This window comes from Lagopus muta, chromosome Z (genome assembly GCF_023343835.1).
Source record: "Lagopus muta isolate bLagMut1 chromosome Z, bLagMut1 primary, whole genome shotgun sequence".
In the NCBI taxonomy this organism is placed as follows: domain Eukaryota; kingdom Metazoa; phylum Chordata; class Aves; order Galliformes; family Phasianidae; genus Lagopus; species Lagopus muta.
In genome coordinates this window covers 9451102-9468510 of record NC_064472.1, presented here as the reverse complement: position 1 = coordinate 9468510, position 17409 = coordinate 9451102, and the positions used below count along the sequence as shown (strand labels likewise).

General features: G+C 55.9%; 1 protein-coding gene across 5 annotated transcripts; it reads right to left on the bottom strand.

Annotated features, from left to right (window-relative positions):
- Positions 1 to 897: 897 nt before the first annotated feature.
- On the bottom strand, positions 898 to 16122 carry DNAJB5 (DnaJ heat shock protein family (Hsp40) member B5). 5 transcript variants are annotated; one of them, XM_048931887.1, is made up of 4 exons: positions 13746 to 14374; positions 10299 to 10546; positions 6568 to 7166; positions 898 to 2751 (listed from the first exon to the last, which is right to left on the bottom strand). In XM_048931887.1, the coding sequence occupies exons 1-4, from the start codon at positions 13811 to 13813 to the stop codon at positions 2518 to 2520; spliced, it is 1149 nt and encodes a 382-aa protein (XP_048787844.1). In that variant the 5' UTR covers positions 13814 to 14374; the 3' UTR covers positions 898 to 2517. The 5 variants fall into 5 exon arrangements, with proteins under 5 accessions (XP_048787844.1, XP_048787847.1, XP_048787846.1 ...); XM_048931890.1 differs by lacking the exon at positions 13746 to 14374 and adding an exon at positions 16039 to 16122 and having other exon boundaries at positions 899 to 2751; XM_048931889.1 differs by lacking the exon at positions 13746 to 14374 and adding an exon at positions 14491 to 14657 and having other exon boundaries at positions 899 to 2751.
- Positions 16123 to 17409: the final 1287 nt, after the last annotated feature.

The following is a 17409-nucleotide window of genomic DNA, read 5'->3' as shown; positions in this document are numbered from 1 at the left end:
GTGCACCCTGCAGCTTGGGGCAGGAGGTGCTGTGTGTCCCAGTTTCTTGGAGCTCATTTCCCTGCCTCCTCTCCTAATTACAAATACTGATTAAATCCACTCGAAGGGCTGGCACCCCTGGGAACTTCTGAAGCAGTGGCTGGGGCTGGAGTAGCCCCCAGGTGGACAGAGTCTGGGAGCTTGGCTGGGCTCTTCCCATGTTGCCATGGCCAGAGCTCCCTGGCGTGGCCCTAAAGCCGTGTTCAGCGCGCCCCAGCCGTAAAGCTCGGCTCCACCGGGCACGAGGTGTGTGGCGGGGAGGCCCCCAATGGCCAAGGCGCTGATTTGCAGGCTGGTTTGGCATCACCCCGCAGCCTATGGGCCCACTGGGTTCCTGCTGCCAGCAGAGGGCAGGCGGTGGCCGTGCTCACTGCGGCTCCAGTCCTTGTTCCCATCGAATCCCTGACCCAGCTTGCTCCGAAGCCACCAGGGGTGGACCACGGCTGCTGCTGTCCTCAGGACCAAGCTGCGGGGTTACACGCAGTCCTGGAGGGGAACGGGAGGGAAGGATTGATGAAAAGCCTCGTTTCAAGCTCCTCCCAAAGCAGCTCGCTGTGGTCCTTGCCCTATCCAGGGTGCGAGGTCTCAAAGAATGGACTTCCTTGGGGGGTTGACTGCACCGATGGACAAGCGGATTTCCTGGCACCAGAGGGAATTTCCCCGGCTGCATCCTGTGCTGCTCTCCTCACCGAGCACCGGGGTTCCTCTGAGAAGAGCTGGGTCCCAGCATCACTCCAACAGGAGAGATGGGACCAGCAGGAGCCCGAGGCCCTTCCCCTGTACCAGGGGTGAGCACCTCCCACCACAACACATACCAATGAGTTATATTTTTCAAAATATTTTTTATTTTTCTTCAATACTGACATTACAAAAAAAAAAAAAAGTTACATTAAAAAAAAAACAAACAAAAAAAAACCCAAAACACTATAAAACATTCAGGTCTCATAGAAACTGAGAAAAACAAAGCAGCTTGCATCTGTGTGCTGACCTGTCTTCTCGCTCCATCAGTGTCCACCAGTTTTCTGCATGCTGAACTCCAGAGAGATCAGTGGAGGGAAAAGGCGGCGCGCCCCAACCTGAAGTCAAACTGGTTGATAAATTAAGTAGTGCTTTAATAATGCAAGTGCTCTATCCCCATGCCCACGGGCTGTCCTCCTGCCACGTGATGCACTGTACAGCTGTATACCTCCAGATCTCTGCTTCAAGCCAGTGATTTCCCTTCACAGAAAGGTGCCCGGGGAAGCGCCTTGGCTTTCTCCGCGCCGCTCAGGCAGGCGCAGAGCTGCAGTGGTGGAGGAGCCCTGCTGGCCCCTCCAGGGAAAAAAATGGCAAGAGGCAGAGTTGGCTGAGGAAGGTAAGAAATATAAAAATTCTCCTGATGGAAATCCGAAGTTTTTAAAAAAATACAGCATTTGAAAACCAAACCACCAAGCAGATTGCCTCATGCTCCTCTCAGCTCCACCGTCACGCTCGGAAACACCTCCTGAATTAGACTTCCTTGTAGAAAAATATATACACGTGCATTTCTCTACCTATTACAATCCATAAGGTTGAACTCGAACACTAGTCAAAACCACAGCTCTGCTCACGCTTGGCTCTGCTTTTGCACCCAGTCTTGTGCTACACACATTCTCCACTCTCACAGGCAGGTTGTTTGTATGGCTGAGCTGCTCCCCAACAGCGGGGTCAACCACTCCAGGAAACCCAAAACGGGCAGAGAAAACCCTTACAGAGTTACCTAACGAGCTAAATATATGTATTAAAAAATAAAGCAGCAATGCAAACTCAACACATCTGAACAAGAAAGCTCCCAGCCTGGGCAGGAGGCTGGAAGGGACCGTCCCCACTGCTCTGAGCTCCGTCCATTGGCACAGGTGACACTCGGTGGTGGTCTTGGCACAGGAGAGGGGACCGCAGTAGGATTGGGTGCTGTGGTCCCAGGTTAGAAACGGTCCGGTAGGAGCGGTCCCTTGGCCGTACGCGCTCAGGACGGTTTCCTTGGCACCTCGGTACGGCGGGACCTTGAACAGCAGCAAGTATCAAAGAAGGGAAGAGAAATCTAACACGGAGGGACGCGAGATCCCGTGAAGTCCTATTTACACTGCTCTGAGCTCCCTACAATCCCACCCTCCGGTCAGAAGGTTGGCTTGAAAAGCGGGTGACACAAAAACCACAAAGTGATGCACATCCCCAAGTCACAGCCTGTGCCGTGCGCTTGTGCGAGGCAGCAAAGCCGGACCTCTGAAAAAAACAAAAAAAGGCGGCAGCTGGGAGAGAGGTGAGGGCAGGAGACTCTCCCACCACTGGAGTACAAAATGGGGCAAGAGGGGCAGAGGTGGGTGGGACAGATGGGAGTTTTGGGGAAGAAAAGTGGGTTTTTTGCATTTGAAAGTGCTCTGGCACCTCTGCTCTGTGTGAGCCAGATGCTGCGGCACGTGCATTTGGAGTATTGCTGCTTGGAGGAGAGTCCCCGGGGCTCTAGGAGCATGGGAGGTGCTGCTTGAGGATCTGTCTCGTCTGGGGAGCTATTCTGTCCGGGAAGCGGATTTTGAACTCCACAATCAAGTCTCCTCGCTGGCTGGGGGCCTTGGGGAAAGGCAGCCCCTCCCCGCGCAGTCTCTTCACTGTGCCCGGCTTGATGATGTCGTTGCAGGGCAGCGGGATCACCCTCCCGTCAATGGTGGGAATGTTCACGGTGCAGCCGCATAGGGCCTGAGGGGACAGGAAGGGAGACACACCATCAGCCGGCCCGTAAGTGCACCACGAGAGCCCTGAGCCTCCCACCCTGTGTTGCCGAGTCCCCATCCCTGCTCCTCCCCACGGCACCACCAATGACCAACAACAAGCAGCCTAAATTTAGCTCCTCGCCACCTGACTGGGGAGCCGGGACGGGGATAGGGGCAGCCGAAAACCCAGCTGAGCTCATCGGATGCCTCTGCGGTGCATCAGCTGTCGCTGCGCAGACCTGGGGTTATCTATAGCACAGCCCAGGGCACGTGGCACGGCACAGCCACGCGGCACAGCACCATGCTTTCCTGGAAGCTGGGGCCGCCATGGGTTATGGCATCGCGCCGCTGCCCCACGGCTATTTTTACACCTTGGTGACCCAAGAAGGAAGAGGCAGTGAGGCAGGACCTGAAAACGCAGGCCTGGGGAGTGTGACCCCAGTGGGCCCTGCATCCCTGCCACAGGGAGGTCTTTTCGTTCTCCATTCCCCCATGGCAAAGCCAAGAGGTGATTTTAAAGCTGCCATTCCCTCCCTGGAACTGGGTGCTGCCTACTGCAGAAACCGGCAGCAGCCGCAAACCAGCCTGCATGAGCAAGCCACGTGACGTGGGAATGCAGCAAGAAAATCCTTGTGTCCTTAAATAACTCAGACAGCTCTGCTGTATATGTGGGCAGCAGTGTCTCCAGGCTTTCAGCAAGGAGAGAGGCTGCAGAGCGATAATTCTGGAAGGGGAGGACTCCTAGGGCTGGTCCTGCCCTGCACACAAAGCACTTGTCCACCCCCATCCCCAAAAGACACCCAAAAGGAAGTAGGGAAGGATGCTCTGCAGCTGCATCCTCTGAAAAAGCTTCCAGAGCCATCACAAGAGGAGGCACCAGCAGGAACAGCTCTCCTGTCAGTCTCTGTGCTGCTGAGGCTCTGCAGCAAAGCCAACACAGCACCATCCATACTGGGCCTGGATCTTGGGCTAAGGAGGTGGGAGGCTGCAGCCAGGTTTCAGGTTGAATATCAGGAAAAATTTCTCCCAGAGTGAGCGTTTGACATGGAAAGAGGGCAGGAGAAAAAGCGGCTGGGATGTTTGCATCCAACCCACAGAAGAGGACGGGGGGTTGATGGAGCAAAGCCCTGCCAGGCTCACACATGGGTGCTGCCCCCCAGCACGGTTCTTGCCCTGCAAAAGCTGTGGGATGGGAGCAGAAGCAGGTGGGAACAGCACATACAGACAGGATCTCAGCGTTTCCTTCTGAGAGCCAAGATGTAAGAGTTTGAGGCGATCACTCCTCCACCGTATGTTCCTATTTTCTATCCTTCTGGCCCAACTTTGCTGCCGTGTAAGAAAACTGGTTGTTCAGGCAACACAAGAGCCCATATTGGGGCGAGACGCAGTGAGCGCAGCCATGGGAGCTGCCCTGCATCCTAGAAAGTGTCTCAGTTTCTGCCTGGGTATGAAACCGGCGTGGGTTTGATGTCTGAGCTGTGAGCGCTGAGCTCTATCTGGGTCAGCAGCAGTCCCACTCTGCTCGTGGCAATGGGGGGGGCTGCTGGTGCTTCAGGGAAGGTGATGTCAGGTGAAGGATGCTGCGGGGTACTGCTGCTCCCATCTCCCTGAGAACCCAACAGTGCTGATAATCCTACTGGGAGGCTGACAGGGCTATTAGTGTTGTCACTCCTCCCTCCCTTAGCCACCCACTGTAATTTTTGGAATGGACAGTTCCCTGCAGCCCACAAGGCTCTAGGGAAGCCCAGCTCCACTTCCTTCATCTGCAGCACCCATGCCCCAAGGAGCCATGCAGCTGCCCATCCTTGGCAACCCCTCATCATCACCTCTGCTTGACCTGGCACTGCTGGAGGCAGCTCTGGGGGTTGCAAGTCCCAACCACAGAGCCAGCAGACTGAGTTCACCCCTACTACAGTTTGGGAAGGAGACAAAAGAAGCAGGTGATGCTGCGTCCCCAGTCCTCCTGCCCTCCCCATGTATCTGCACATGACTACAAGTAGGACTGCAGCTCCCAGCTCCTGCTGGCACCGTGCTGTGCTGCTCGCTCCAGCATTGAAGCTCAAAGCTCCAGCTAAAACAAGGCTCCTGCAAGGATGAAGCACGAGGACAGAACTAGAGGCTATAGCTGTAGGCTTAGATGAAGAGGTTGTGCTGTGATTTGCTCCATCACATACTGAGATGATGGCATATGGAGCTGGGGAGCTCCTGGCATCTGCTCACGTTTTGCAGCTCTTAAGCTGCTGCGACTCACGGAAGATGAAAGCAGTAGAGCACTGCCCTACCCTGGCAAGCATGGGGCTGAGGATGGCAGCCAGGCCAGCAGCTCCCCCACACGTCTGGTCTGCAGTGAGGCTGTGCAAAGAACAGGAAGCCCAGCTCAAAGAGATGAGGAATTTGCCCAGACCAGCAATTTCCAGCAGTCTCTCTTTGTGACTGCATCAAGCAAAGCAAATGCCAACACATGCTCTGTTGACAGGAAGCTGGATGGAGACCACAGACATCTTGCAGGCAGGAGCCAGGCAGTTTCTCAGCTTGCTGCTCCAAAGGCAGAGCTGAGCACAGCTCTGTCCACCTGGACTAACAGGTCGGGCACCGACTAACAGCTTGGGGTTAATTTTAACAGATATGGGAGTGCACAGAAGGAAGCAGCTGTGATATAGCATGCAGGATGCCATAAATGAGGCAGCCTCTCCCAAGTATTTCTAGAGAGGCCACTCGCCACAGGAATAACCTCTTTGTTTGAATCCGTTCTGCACCACAATGTAAAATCAGCTCCCATCCTACAGGTTAACATGAGATGAGCTTGCTTCAGAGCACCCAGCTTAGCCTGCCCCACAGTGCTCCCTTGACCCCAGGACAGCCAGTGTCAGTCCGTGTCACCACAGAGCTCTCAGCTTGCTAGCACGCTCAGCAGCTCACGTTTCCTTGCCTCAGGTCTGGCCCATTGAGCTTACTTCTATTAAATGCTACTGAATTTCAGAACATAAATCTGTCTTCAAAGAAAAAAAAAAAAAAAAAGAGCTCATTAAGAAGACAGACAGCGTCTACAGTCTGAAAGGAACAGCAAATGGCAGCTGCCATAATCGTCAAAGTTAAATGCAGCTGCCAGCTGGGATTTATTAAAAAGCAGTTAGCAGCAGCAGCGAATGCACATCTTGAGCTGAGGTAAGCTCCCCTTCCTTTCCCACCTTCACCTGGTTTGCTGCTCTGGCGTGAGTCGCGCTGTGACCTCCAGGACTGATGGCAGGAATGTGCTGCATTTTGCTCACAGGCTGAATATTTTGTTTAATTTGCTCTGTATTTAGGGAAGGAAGAACCCCCCAAAATTCAATTGTTTGGGCTGAAGCAGTTCTCAGCAAGAATGAGGCGTGACCCTGTCTTCTGACCAGGTGAAGAGGTACCATCGCCATGTGGGACAGCAGAGCCACAGCTGCGTGGCTGTGAGAACAGGCAGGCACCAGACTTACATCAGAAAGCTTGGGTCCTCCCTTGTTCCTACAGAGCACCTGAGCTCTCTTCCATATACCCTACTCTGAAATAGAAGGGTTAAGGCACACGGGTAAGGGAGAAAATGGGTAAATACCACCTGTGTTTGCTCCAGACGCGCTCAGCAGAGATCGCAGTACCCATGTTCTACACCCAGCACAGCAGTTGAGCAGCTCTCCAAAACTGAGCACTGGTCTCTCGTGCCCTACCTGGTCCCCCATCAGCACAGGATGAGGCCTGGCTCCCATCCTGGGTCATGTGGCACAGCCATGTGCCACCTCTCAGCCCGTGCCACTTCCTTCCCACCGACACTCACCTCTTTAAGACTGATGTTTGCGGTGTAGACCACATTCGTCCCATCCCTCTTGAAGTGCGAGTGAGGCTTGTCCTTGAGGATGAAGACGATGTCAGCAGGGATGTTGTCTGGGGTGGCGTCCCCTTCTTTGGGGAATGTGATTTTGGTTCCCTCCTTCCAACCCCGTTTGATGACAATGTTAAGGATCTTATCCTCAGTTCGCATGGTCCGGCCATCAGGATTGAGCCTTCTGCGGGTGATCTTCATCCTCTTGGTGGAGCCGTGGTAGATCTCTTCCAGGGACACCTTGAGCTCATGGATGACAGGCGGGTCTTGGACCTTCCTCCGTGTGTGCAGGGACTCCTGGTGCCGCCGGTGAACCCCATTAATGCCATTGAAGCCAAAACGGCCAAAGGCACTGAAAGGATCATCATCATCGTCGATATCCATATCTTCCTGGTCAAAGCCATTGAACATCCGGGAGCGGCTGCTGGCGAAGAAGATATCGAAAGGGTTGGAGCCTCCAAAGAAAGACGCAAAAGTGGCGTGGGGATCTCCATGGAACGTGTAGTGGAAAGTGTTCCCTGAGCCACCAGAGGAGCCACCTCCAGTCTTAAGACCTGGAAGAGAACGGGGAAGAGAAGACATTAATGTTCCCTGCCAGGAGAAAGCTGCTGAGACCCACGGCGCCGGTACTCCTCGAGCAGCAGCATGACCTCCACAGGCTGGGGAGGCACCATCTCAACCCCTGCTTGTATTTTGCATGAAGCTGCATCAGAGGAGGGTCAGATTGGTTATTAGGAAAAGCTTTTTCAGCAGGGGGCGGTGGGCACAGAACAGGCTCTTCAGGGCAGCAGTCGCCACCCCAAGCCTTCCAGAACTCAGGAAGTGCTTGGACAATGCTCTCAGAGAGGGGATTTGAATTTTGGTTGTGGTCCTGTAAGGAGCCATGAGTTGGATGATCTATGTGTCCCTTCCAATTCGGGATATTCTGTGATTTTGTACCCAGCAAACTCAAGGTCAAAAGCCCTTCTGGTCCTGTTCTTTCTGAAATGCTTGCTTGATTACTTCCTTTCATCCAATATATTTCATGACTAGCCCATATCCTTTTTTTCCCTGTTGGCAGGCTTCCTTCCATCCTGTTGTGCCTTCCAAGCCTGAACAAGTGAACCCTTCCAGTCCCATAGCACAGCCTCATCACTTCTAAGTGTAACAGCAGCACTTCTTGCCAAACACCTTGCCCAGTCCAGAGAAAACTAGCCAAAGAAACCCCGCGCATTACAGGAGGCTAAGAATCCCACCATCTGCCACTGTGAGCGGCAGGTGGAGCAGATTTGCCAAGGCCAGTGCTCTGGCCATCATTTAGTCAACAATACTCAGTCAAGGCTCACACAAAACCCACCGTGGGTGAGTTATCTGCTACCCAAGGTGAACTACACTGACAGCTGTACCACAGGTAATCCCTAGAGGTCACACCAACAAGATGCCTCTGGGGGCCCATTTTTTCACCAGGGAAAGGTTAACACAAGCCAGACTCAAGAGCTATTTTCAGGGCATGCTGGTGATAGTAAAGGACTATTTCTGATGGGTTGCTGTTGTGCCAGTACCATCCTCACTGTTGGCAGCAGGAGGGGAAAAACACAGAGGGGACATGCTTTGACTGCAGAGCTTATCCTCCTGGGTGGAAGAGGACTTTTTCTTCCTCTCACACTCTCCCTAGCTGGGATCTCCTTTGCCCAGTTGGGCTCTCAGCCTCCTCGTGGGGTCCACAGCTCCACAGGGGACGAAAAGAGCAGCAACATTCCTCTCCTACCTCTCAGCTGTGCAGGTCTAGTTTTGAGAGCTTCTCCTTTCCCTGGCATGGTTCCCAGGTTGGGGGCTGGGCTGTAGGGCAGGAGAAGCAAACCTCGCAAGCCCATCTCAATCCATGGGGCCCAGAAAACTCTCCAAATACTGACACCTGGATCACGTTGCTGCAAGCTGTAGCTCAGTTATTGTCCCAGATGTGCAATGGGAGACAGTATTTCCCAACCCCAGGGATGGGTCACTCTCTCCCAACTGGAAGTGTCCTGGTGCATGACTATGGGCAGCAGAGACTGGGCTACTAACCAGGGAACTCTGGAAATAACTCAGTGGCTACCAGCCACAGGGAAATCCAAGCCCTGCCCTTGCACATGCAAAAAGCCCACAGATGCTCAGCAGCACAGAGCAGATGGGAGATGACTGAATGTGCTGGGGCCACCAGCACTGCTCACTGAAGGCACTTGGTGTTGCTGGTGCTTGAGCTCTGTGGAGCAGATGCTGGGATTTCTGCAGGCAACCCCATGTCCCTTAAGGGCTGAACCTGCTGCTGCTTCTGTTTTGGGTAACTCAATCCCTAATCTAGCTATGGGGCCAGGGACAATGAGGTACAATCAATTCCAAGCCCCACTGCCATGAGGGCCTGTTCCCCCACAGCTATTTTCTTCTGCATTACTGAACTCACTCTTACTTCAGCAGCCCCTGCTGATGGACTCTGACCCTGGACTGTGCAACCAGAAGCTTTCACCTTTACACAGTTGCTTTAATTCCACGATGCCCATCAAAGGCAAAGGCAGGGTCTGATTTCAGCGGTGCCCCCAAGGAAATGCTACTTTCTCCCTGGAGAAAGCTGCTTCTAATTTTAAACAGCAGCAAATCACCGTGGCTCTGTGCATCCCCTGTGGCAGTGACACAAATAACGGGTTGAGTAATGCCTATAGGCAGCACACTGCCAGACAGAGATTTCCTGGAACTTCACCCAAGATTTGCTCAAATAAACCTAGAGGGATTTTCCCCAGGTCTGCTCTCACACCCTGACTGCTGACAACCTCTGGTCACTTCTTCAAAGAGCTCCTCTGCTTTTCACTTAAGTTTCAGATACTTCTCATTCTCCAGCATCTTTCAGGAGTGCAAATAATTTCCATCGGTCAGCAGCAAAACTCTGTCCCCTCTCAAGTCTTGCCCCCTAAGATTGCACAGCACAGAGCCTGTTCTATGCCAGCTGGGCCAACAAAGGAATCTCTGCTGTCCCAAGAGCAGGTGCACCTGCTTGCTGGGCCCCCAGGAGGGGCTGCACCTTCCACAGAGCACAGTGGACCTGCTGCTCTTTTCAGCACCCAAGTCCCCGGCTGATTAATGCCGATGCTATTCAGTGCTCTCCTCACCCTCAGCAAATGGGGTTGCAGGCTTCCATATTCGACTAATAAGGCTGTGTGTGGTGGAGCTGCTCTCCTCCTCCATGCCAACCGGGAGACAACAGCAGCCGCTTGGTTTCAAAACAAAAAACCTATTACTTAAATTGGGAAAAGCTTTGAATCATGTAGGTCAGCCTGTCCCAGGGAGAAAAGTGGGGCTGGCAGCACGTGAACAGGGAACCTGTGGGGGACATCCAGGCAAAGAGAGCACTGCTGTGATGGAAATTTAGGTCGAGGAAAGGGTTGCTCTAACACCGTCCCAGCACACGGGCTCCATTCTCCTCCATCACCTCAGCATTCAGCTTTTTGGGGCGGCACTGCCAAACACTAGGTGCCATCTCCTTGGCTGGGGAGCGGGGAAATGGGTCAGGGCGTTATTTCTGGCAGCAGAGCAAAGCAGGACTGGTGGAGAAGTGATTCTCCCACTTCAACTCCCACTTGGAGGTACTGCAAGTTGGGCTTCAGCACCCCATCTCACCCATACCAACCTCCTCAGGAGCCTGGGATGCCTCTGTGTCCCCCCCATCGTCCCCTTACCTTCCTCCCCATACTGGTCGTACACAGCTCGCTTTTTGGGGTCACTCAGCACGTCGTAAGCCTCCGCAATCTCCTTGAACTTCTCCTCGGCATTGGGGTCTTTATTCTTATCGGGGTGATACTTGAGGGCCATTTTCCGGTAGGCTTTCTTGATTTCATCCTCGTTGGCTCCAGACTGGATGCCCAAAATCTTGTAGTAGTCCTTCCCCATGACGGCGGTGACGTTGCCAGGCGCTGAGTACTTATTCCTGAAAGCAGAAAGATGGCACTCTGTAAAGTGAGCGCAGCACTGGGCACAGCGGGAGGTGGGATCAGCACCCACTTATCACAGAGCACCCCGCATCGTACCATCCAGCAGCACCGCAGCCACCCCAACTCAAGTTTTCCTCCGAGGCGGGGCAGAGGCAAAGCACAGGGATGCTTTAATGCGGCACGGCCAGTGCTTCCCTTGGCTGCAGCTTCCCCTGCCCCATTGCCAAGGCAGGGACAGAAGGAGCCATCCCGCGCGCTCCGCTCGCTGGACAGGGAGCACCACACGATGAGCAGGGTGCTTATAGGGGCGAGGACGTCACCGAGGCTGTTGTAGGCGTGACAGGCTAAATGCAGCCGTGCCCTCCCTCCCCCCACGGGGATCTGCAGCCCCATACCGGGCACCAACAGTGCTGGGGGAGCAGCGGGGACTGCGCCGCCGTGCTCACCTTAGAGGAACTTCAAACATTTTGTTCCTGAAAGCAATTGGCATTCAGCTGGAGATAAGTGCTTCCAGCATGTCAGAGCTGTAATTTGTATTTAGCGCAGAGGGAACGAAGCCGTTAGACAGAAACATCTTGCGATGGTGGGAGGCTTTTTTCTTAAAAAAAAAAAAATTAAATAAAATGCTTTCTAGCCTGACTTGCACTCCCTTAGAGCCTCCATGTAACCACTGCAGCAAGCCAGAATTATTAAGTGTTATAAGAGACGGTGAAATGCCATCGCAGCCTGACACGATGCAGTGAGGTCAGCACAGGCAGCAGCTCCCTGCACTCACTTTCTCCATCATGTGGGAGGCTCAGGACCAAGCCATGCCTATACTAAGGCATTGAAAACCCAACAGCCATAGCCCAAGAAAAAGGGGCGGCAGTTAATTCACTCCACAGGCACGCTGAGGGCACAGTGAACCCGGCACGATCATGGAAACTTGGGGAGCAGCTCAATGAGTCACGAGGCCACACTTCCCAAATAACATTTTCCATTGTCTTTTCCCATTCGGTTTCCCCACTGAAGGCTCCAATCCTCCCAAGCCAACCCACACCAGGTACCTCCTCCTTAGAATCCTAGAATCACTAGGGCTGGAAAAGACCACTAAGATCACCAAGTCTAACCCCAATCCACCCCCACCATGCCCAGTGACCATATCCCTCAGTGCCACACCTCCACATTACTTGAACACCTCCAAGGACAGTGACTCTATCACCTCTCCAGGCAGCCTGCTCCAAAGCCTCACCACTCTTTCTGAAAAGAATTTTTTCCTGATATCCAACCTAATATCCTTGCTGTGCTCTCCCACAGCCCTTGCCCTAGCCAATCCTCTGATCCTCAGTGTGTTTCACTAAGCACTTGTGCTCACTCCCACTCCCCTCTCTAGACCCATGCTCTAATGCCAGCCTAGCTCCTCCTGGGCAGCTCCAGCCTTCTGTGCCCCTTCAGCAGACGTGTTTCTGCATCAGCTGTCCATCTTCAGGGCCATCAGGCATTCTCCTATCCTTGCTCCAACCAGACCCAGTGGAGGTCTTGGGGGTTACCCCTGTTATGCTAGAGCAGAGGAGGCTGCCAGCCTGCCGCCCGCTGCTGGACCACATCTGCAGGGCTGCACAATGACCTCGGCATCCATGGCAAAGGCTTGGACCCACTGGGTCCATCCACAGAGACATGGTTAATTGGGCATGGTGGTAATGGGTTGATGGTTGGAGTAGATGATCTTAGAGGTCTTTTTTCGACCTTAATGATTTTATGATTCTGCCTTCCTCCAAACCACCAGTTTTACCCCTTCTGCTCCAGCCCCACAGCGTTACATAGCTTCAGGTCTGGAGGATGGGGCCAGACACCAGACTCTGCCCCATATGCCTGTGGGGCAGAATGGAGAGGCAGCACCGAGCTATTGTTAGAGACGTGAGAAGGCCTCTGGGGGCGTAAAGAGCATCCTACAGCATCTTCAGATCCCAGCTTCTAAATGCCAGCACGTTTCTGTACCAGCACAGCCCTCCAGCTTCTGTGCTAAGAGCCGCTGAGCCCACACAGCCATTACGAGATGCTCTACCCCGTGCCCACCACCATCTGCATCTGCTCTATGACTCCCAGCAGGAACCTGTGACAAGGTGTGGGGGACGCAGTGGGTCCCCACAGGTGGTCCAAAAGGTTGTTTTGTGCCACGCCATAGAAACAAAGCACTACCACAGCCAAAGTCAGCCATTCCTTGCCCAGGGGTAGTGGCAGCCCAACACACCCATCCAGCCCAGGACGCAGCCTCCACATGCACGGAAGCTCCTATCTGAGATACCCCTAAGGAAAACGGGCCACCTGCAGCAAGATCAAACAGCAGCCTGCAGACAAACTGCTTCTATGCCCTGAACAGCAGACTTCACCCAAATTGGTGCTACCACAGACCCCACAGCAATTCCTACAACCTTACAGCAAACCCTGCCCAAACCTGCATGCACCACCAAGAGGTCTTTGGCTGGCAGGACACGTGCCAGGCTCCAGCCCATCCCTGGGCACCACCAGTCCCTCTCCCAGCCCTTGGGATGGCGCACCCTGTGCCTCCCCCCTGCTCACCGCTGCTGCCGTGGGGTGCCCAGACGGTGACCCGCTGGGTCCAGGCACACTTCGGAGGCGAGCGTCACACGTGTGGTGGTAAAACACGACTCTGTCCCCGCACAGCCTCCCTCCCACCTCCCGACATCAGCTGTGCCAAGCACAGCCCCACTCTCCCCTTCTGCTCAATCATCCTTCGCTGCCTTCCCATTTAACCCTGTCGAGAGCAGGGGAAATTGCTGCTGAGATGGTGGGTGAGGAGCATTGTGATGGGCGAGGATTTCAGCATTTCAGATTTGCCTTCCGAGCCAGGACACCGCAGTGAAAGGTGCTGCCGCGCTCGGAAAAACACAAAGCAAAGCACTGCACAGATAACCCCGCTCCCCCCTTAACAAAAAGGCAGCGAGACCTTTGTTCCAGCACCACACATGACATCAGATCGCCCAGCCCCAGGATGGGCAAGCGGCTGAATAGCAATCATTTGACGTAATCTCCCTGCTCCGCAGTCATGTAAGGGAACAAACCCACAATGAGAGCGGTCCCACTAAGATTTTCCATCCCAGACCGTGAGGTCACAGCGGGGCGATAAGCGGCGCCAGGGCACCGCGTGCGCTCGAACCACAGCGATTCTCACAAGACACACAGAGAGCCACTTACCGAAACTTCATAAACACATTCATGCTCCAAGCGCTCCTTCGTAAAGGCTCTAATTTTATTTTAAACATCACCTCGAGGACAGCGGGTGCAGCGAGGATGCGGGCGTCAGTGCCAGCGCGTCCTCAGCACGGGGCGAGCGCGACGTCCTTTGTGTGCTGCCATCCCCTCCCCGCCGCCGAAACCCATCAATGAAGGCGCTCGGCAGGCAGTGATTTTCCTCTCATTGGTTTCTGGCAGATTGCTGGTGCCGGGAGGCACAGAGCTCCCACATTAAGACATTTCCGCAGCAGGACTGCGTGCCCTGCCTGTATCCCAGCCCTCAGCCGCCCTTTCGCCGCTGCCGTCCCTGACCCCGGCTGAGGGCAGGGAGTCCCCGCGCTCTGCAGAATGAATGGTGCGCTCCCTCTGTCAGGCTGCTGCACCCACAAAGGGAGGGAGAAAAGTAGGACGGCATCGATGCGCGAGGCGGGGAAAAGTCGTGGAGAGCTTAGTCCCCCGGGGCCCCCTCCCCAGGCACAAGCAGAATGGGTTCAGTGGATGCGGTCTCATTGGCAGCTGCAGCCCAAACGGCACAAAACCTCCTTCTGGGATCACCTTCATTGAGAAAAACCCGATGCCATCCCGTCCTCCCCCCTGAAGCCCACAGTAACTTTGGAGCTGAGCATCCTTCCGCAGGTGCCCTGGGCACCGTGTCCCCATCTCAGGGATGAACCCCGCAGCCCCAAGGCTTGGGGTGGATGCATACCTCTCCGCGCGGCTCCAGAAAAGCAGGATGGCCGGCATGGCAGCACCGGGGCAGGCAGATGAAGCCCAAGTTTGGTCAGGCAGCACAAGGGGAGCGCGGCAGCGGGGCAGGCAGAGCCACCCGTGCCCGTGCTGGCTGCCAGTCGCAGAGAAGCAGCCAGCGATGTCATGAGTACACGCAATGAATCATCCCTTCCCCAGGCCCCCACACGCACCGCCCGCTTTCCCCCGCCCCACCGCCAGCCCCCCCCAACCCCCTCCCCAACCCAGCACCTGCGTGGGGATGGGGTGAGCCCGCCCCTGCGTGTGGGGAGGGGGCTAATCATCCCCAGTGCTTCCATTGAAGGTCTCCCCAGTTTTTTCCAGCCCCAAGGAGATAATTTCATAGGAATGGGGCTGAGTTCCCTCCTCACCCCATTCCCAGCCTCATTAGCAGCCTCATCAGGATGGGGCTCCCCACTCTACCCAGCCCCACTGGGATGCCATCGGATTCAAGGAGATAGAGTTCAGCCCTCACTTCGCTCCCCACACGGGGTTCCCATCTGCGCTCCTGCCATGCCCTCATGAGGGGTTCACCCCGAGTGGGCTCCCCACTCCCAGCCCATGTGTGGGGATGGGACTCATCTTCTTCCCACATCGGGACCCCACTCCCTGTTCCGCTCTGGACATGCCTGTATTTGGATGGAATTAACTCCCCATAGGGGCTCCCTTTGTGGCCCCATCGGAGCATCCATCCTTGAGTGGGGCTGGAGTAAAAAGCCCTCTCCACTCCCACAGAGGGTTCCCAGTTTCCACACTGGCACCAGGTAGAGATGGGGCGCAGCCTCCGCACTGCTCTCCCATTCGGTGACCCTATTTTCCACTGATGGGACTGCAGACCCCCCCCTCCTCCCCGCAGCCCCTCCATGACTCACGTGGAGCAGATTGCCCCCAACCCACTGCGCTGTCCTGAACAGGGCGAGGTGACCCCGACTGGGAATTGGAGCCGTGGGGTGGGTAGGAAAGGCAGAGTTAACCCTTTGCCCTCCCCACGCACTGTCACCTCTGTTGGGGACAGGGATTAACTCACAGAATCACAGAATTGTAGGGGTTGGAAGGGACCTCCAGAGATCATCGAGTCCAACCCCCCTGCCAAAGCAGGTTAACTCCTTCCTTGCAGGCTCCGTGTCAACACGCTGCGACCCGGATGGGGGGGAAGAGGAGTTTAGCCGTTCCCTCAACACCCGCTCCACTCCTCACGGGGCAGGTGGGGAGTTAGGGCGGGAGGTCACAAAATTACACTGTGGGGGTCGGGGGTTGTTAACTCCCTCCTCGCCAGCATTTCGTGTTAAACCCTTCCCTGCCGCTCCCCGGATGCGCTGTGATTCGCAGCGAGGGGGGCACGAGCCCCTTCCTCCCACCCCCAGGGGGACATTGATGTCACACCCGCAGCGGGGCGGCGGCCCCCCTAAGGGGACACGCTGACACCCCACAGGGCGGCTTCGAGGGCGGCGTCCGGCCCCATCCACACGGTCCCGGCAGGACCGGTCCCGGCGCCGCCGGCACTCACCGCTCGCGCTGTCCCGGGGCGCCGCGCACGCACGCACTCCGCCGCCCCCTCTCCCGCCCCCACTAGCCGTGACGTCTGGGGAGTCCCGCCCGCGCTCCCCGGCAAAGAGTGGAGCGGGGGTGGTGTCGGCCCCGCCCCGCCGCTTTCTATTGGATGCAGGTGGCGTCCGTCCCCGCAGAAAGCCGCGCTGATTGGTTTTCGCCTTTCGGAAGGCGAGGAGAAGGGAGTGGGTGGAGCCGAGGCGCCCCTCCTCTCTATCCGCCACCGGTCATTGGACAGTTCAAGCCGACACCGCCCCTCCCGCGCGCTGTCATTGGGTGTAGGCTCGGCTAGAGGCTCCGCCCCCCCTCGCAGCGCTCGTGAGGCGTTGGAGAGCGGCGGGATGCCCTCGCGAACCTTCTGGAACGTGTGACGTCACGGGGCGCAGCGCGGCGCCCCTCCAGCGGGTGTGGGGCCGGACGGGCCGCCATCTTGGGTCCCGGCAGTTAGCGGCGGAGCCTGGCGGCGACCTCGGGTGGGCAGTGCAGCACCGAGGGCTCCCTTGGACTGAGCTGTCCCAGGGAAACAGCAGCGGGTCTGTGTGCCTGGAGTCGCGAGTAGGGTGTGGGTTCCTGCTCCTAACAGGGGCCGTCTCTGTGGAGGGCAGGACGGCGCCGCTTCACTGTGGAGGTGCAGATCCCAGGCAGGACCGGGTGCCGCTGTGGCTGCCGAGCGCTGCGTGTCAGCATGCAGGGACAGGGCACTGCTGCTCCCCGCACGGCTGCTGCAGGCCTCGTGCTGTTATCTTGGCTTCCCGAGGGCCGTGCCTTGCAGGAAGAGCCGCCCTTTGGGAAGCCATAGTTCTGTGGCTTGTGCCTGTTTGGAAGACTTCTCTGGAGCCTGCATCCAGGAGAAACGCACCCATAAAGTCCTGACTTCAGAGCTGGGAGGTGATGTGCGTAATGTGCTGCTGTCGTGATGCAAGTGCCGTGTCGTCGTAGCCGAGTGGAGGAGGTTTCTGAATGGGGTATTTCAGGGGGATGTTTGGTTCTACTGCAGATCAGTTGCAGCATGGGTCCCCCTGCCTGGCCCTGTGCTGGGGCTGGTGATGCATTTGCTGTCTCCTGGTGGCATGCAGGTGGCTGCCCATGATCATTTCTGCCCATTCCTGAACTGGAAGAGTCAGTGTTTGCACTGTGCTCTTCGCGCAGCATCTGACTCATCGTGATATTAAACCAGCACTTACTGTTATCTGTCTATCTTGCTGTCTATTTGTTTTGCTATCTGTGTGCCTTGAGGGATTGCTGCTCTTGCTACAAGGGGCTTGTGCCGCTCATGCAGTGTGATGCCAGTGCCCTGGGCTTACAAACTCCTTCAGCTCCCTTTCTGAGT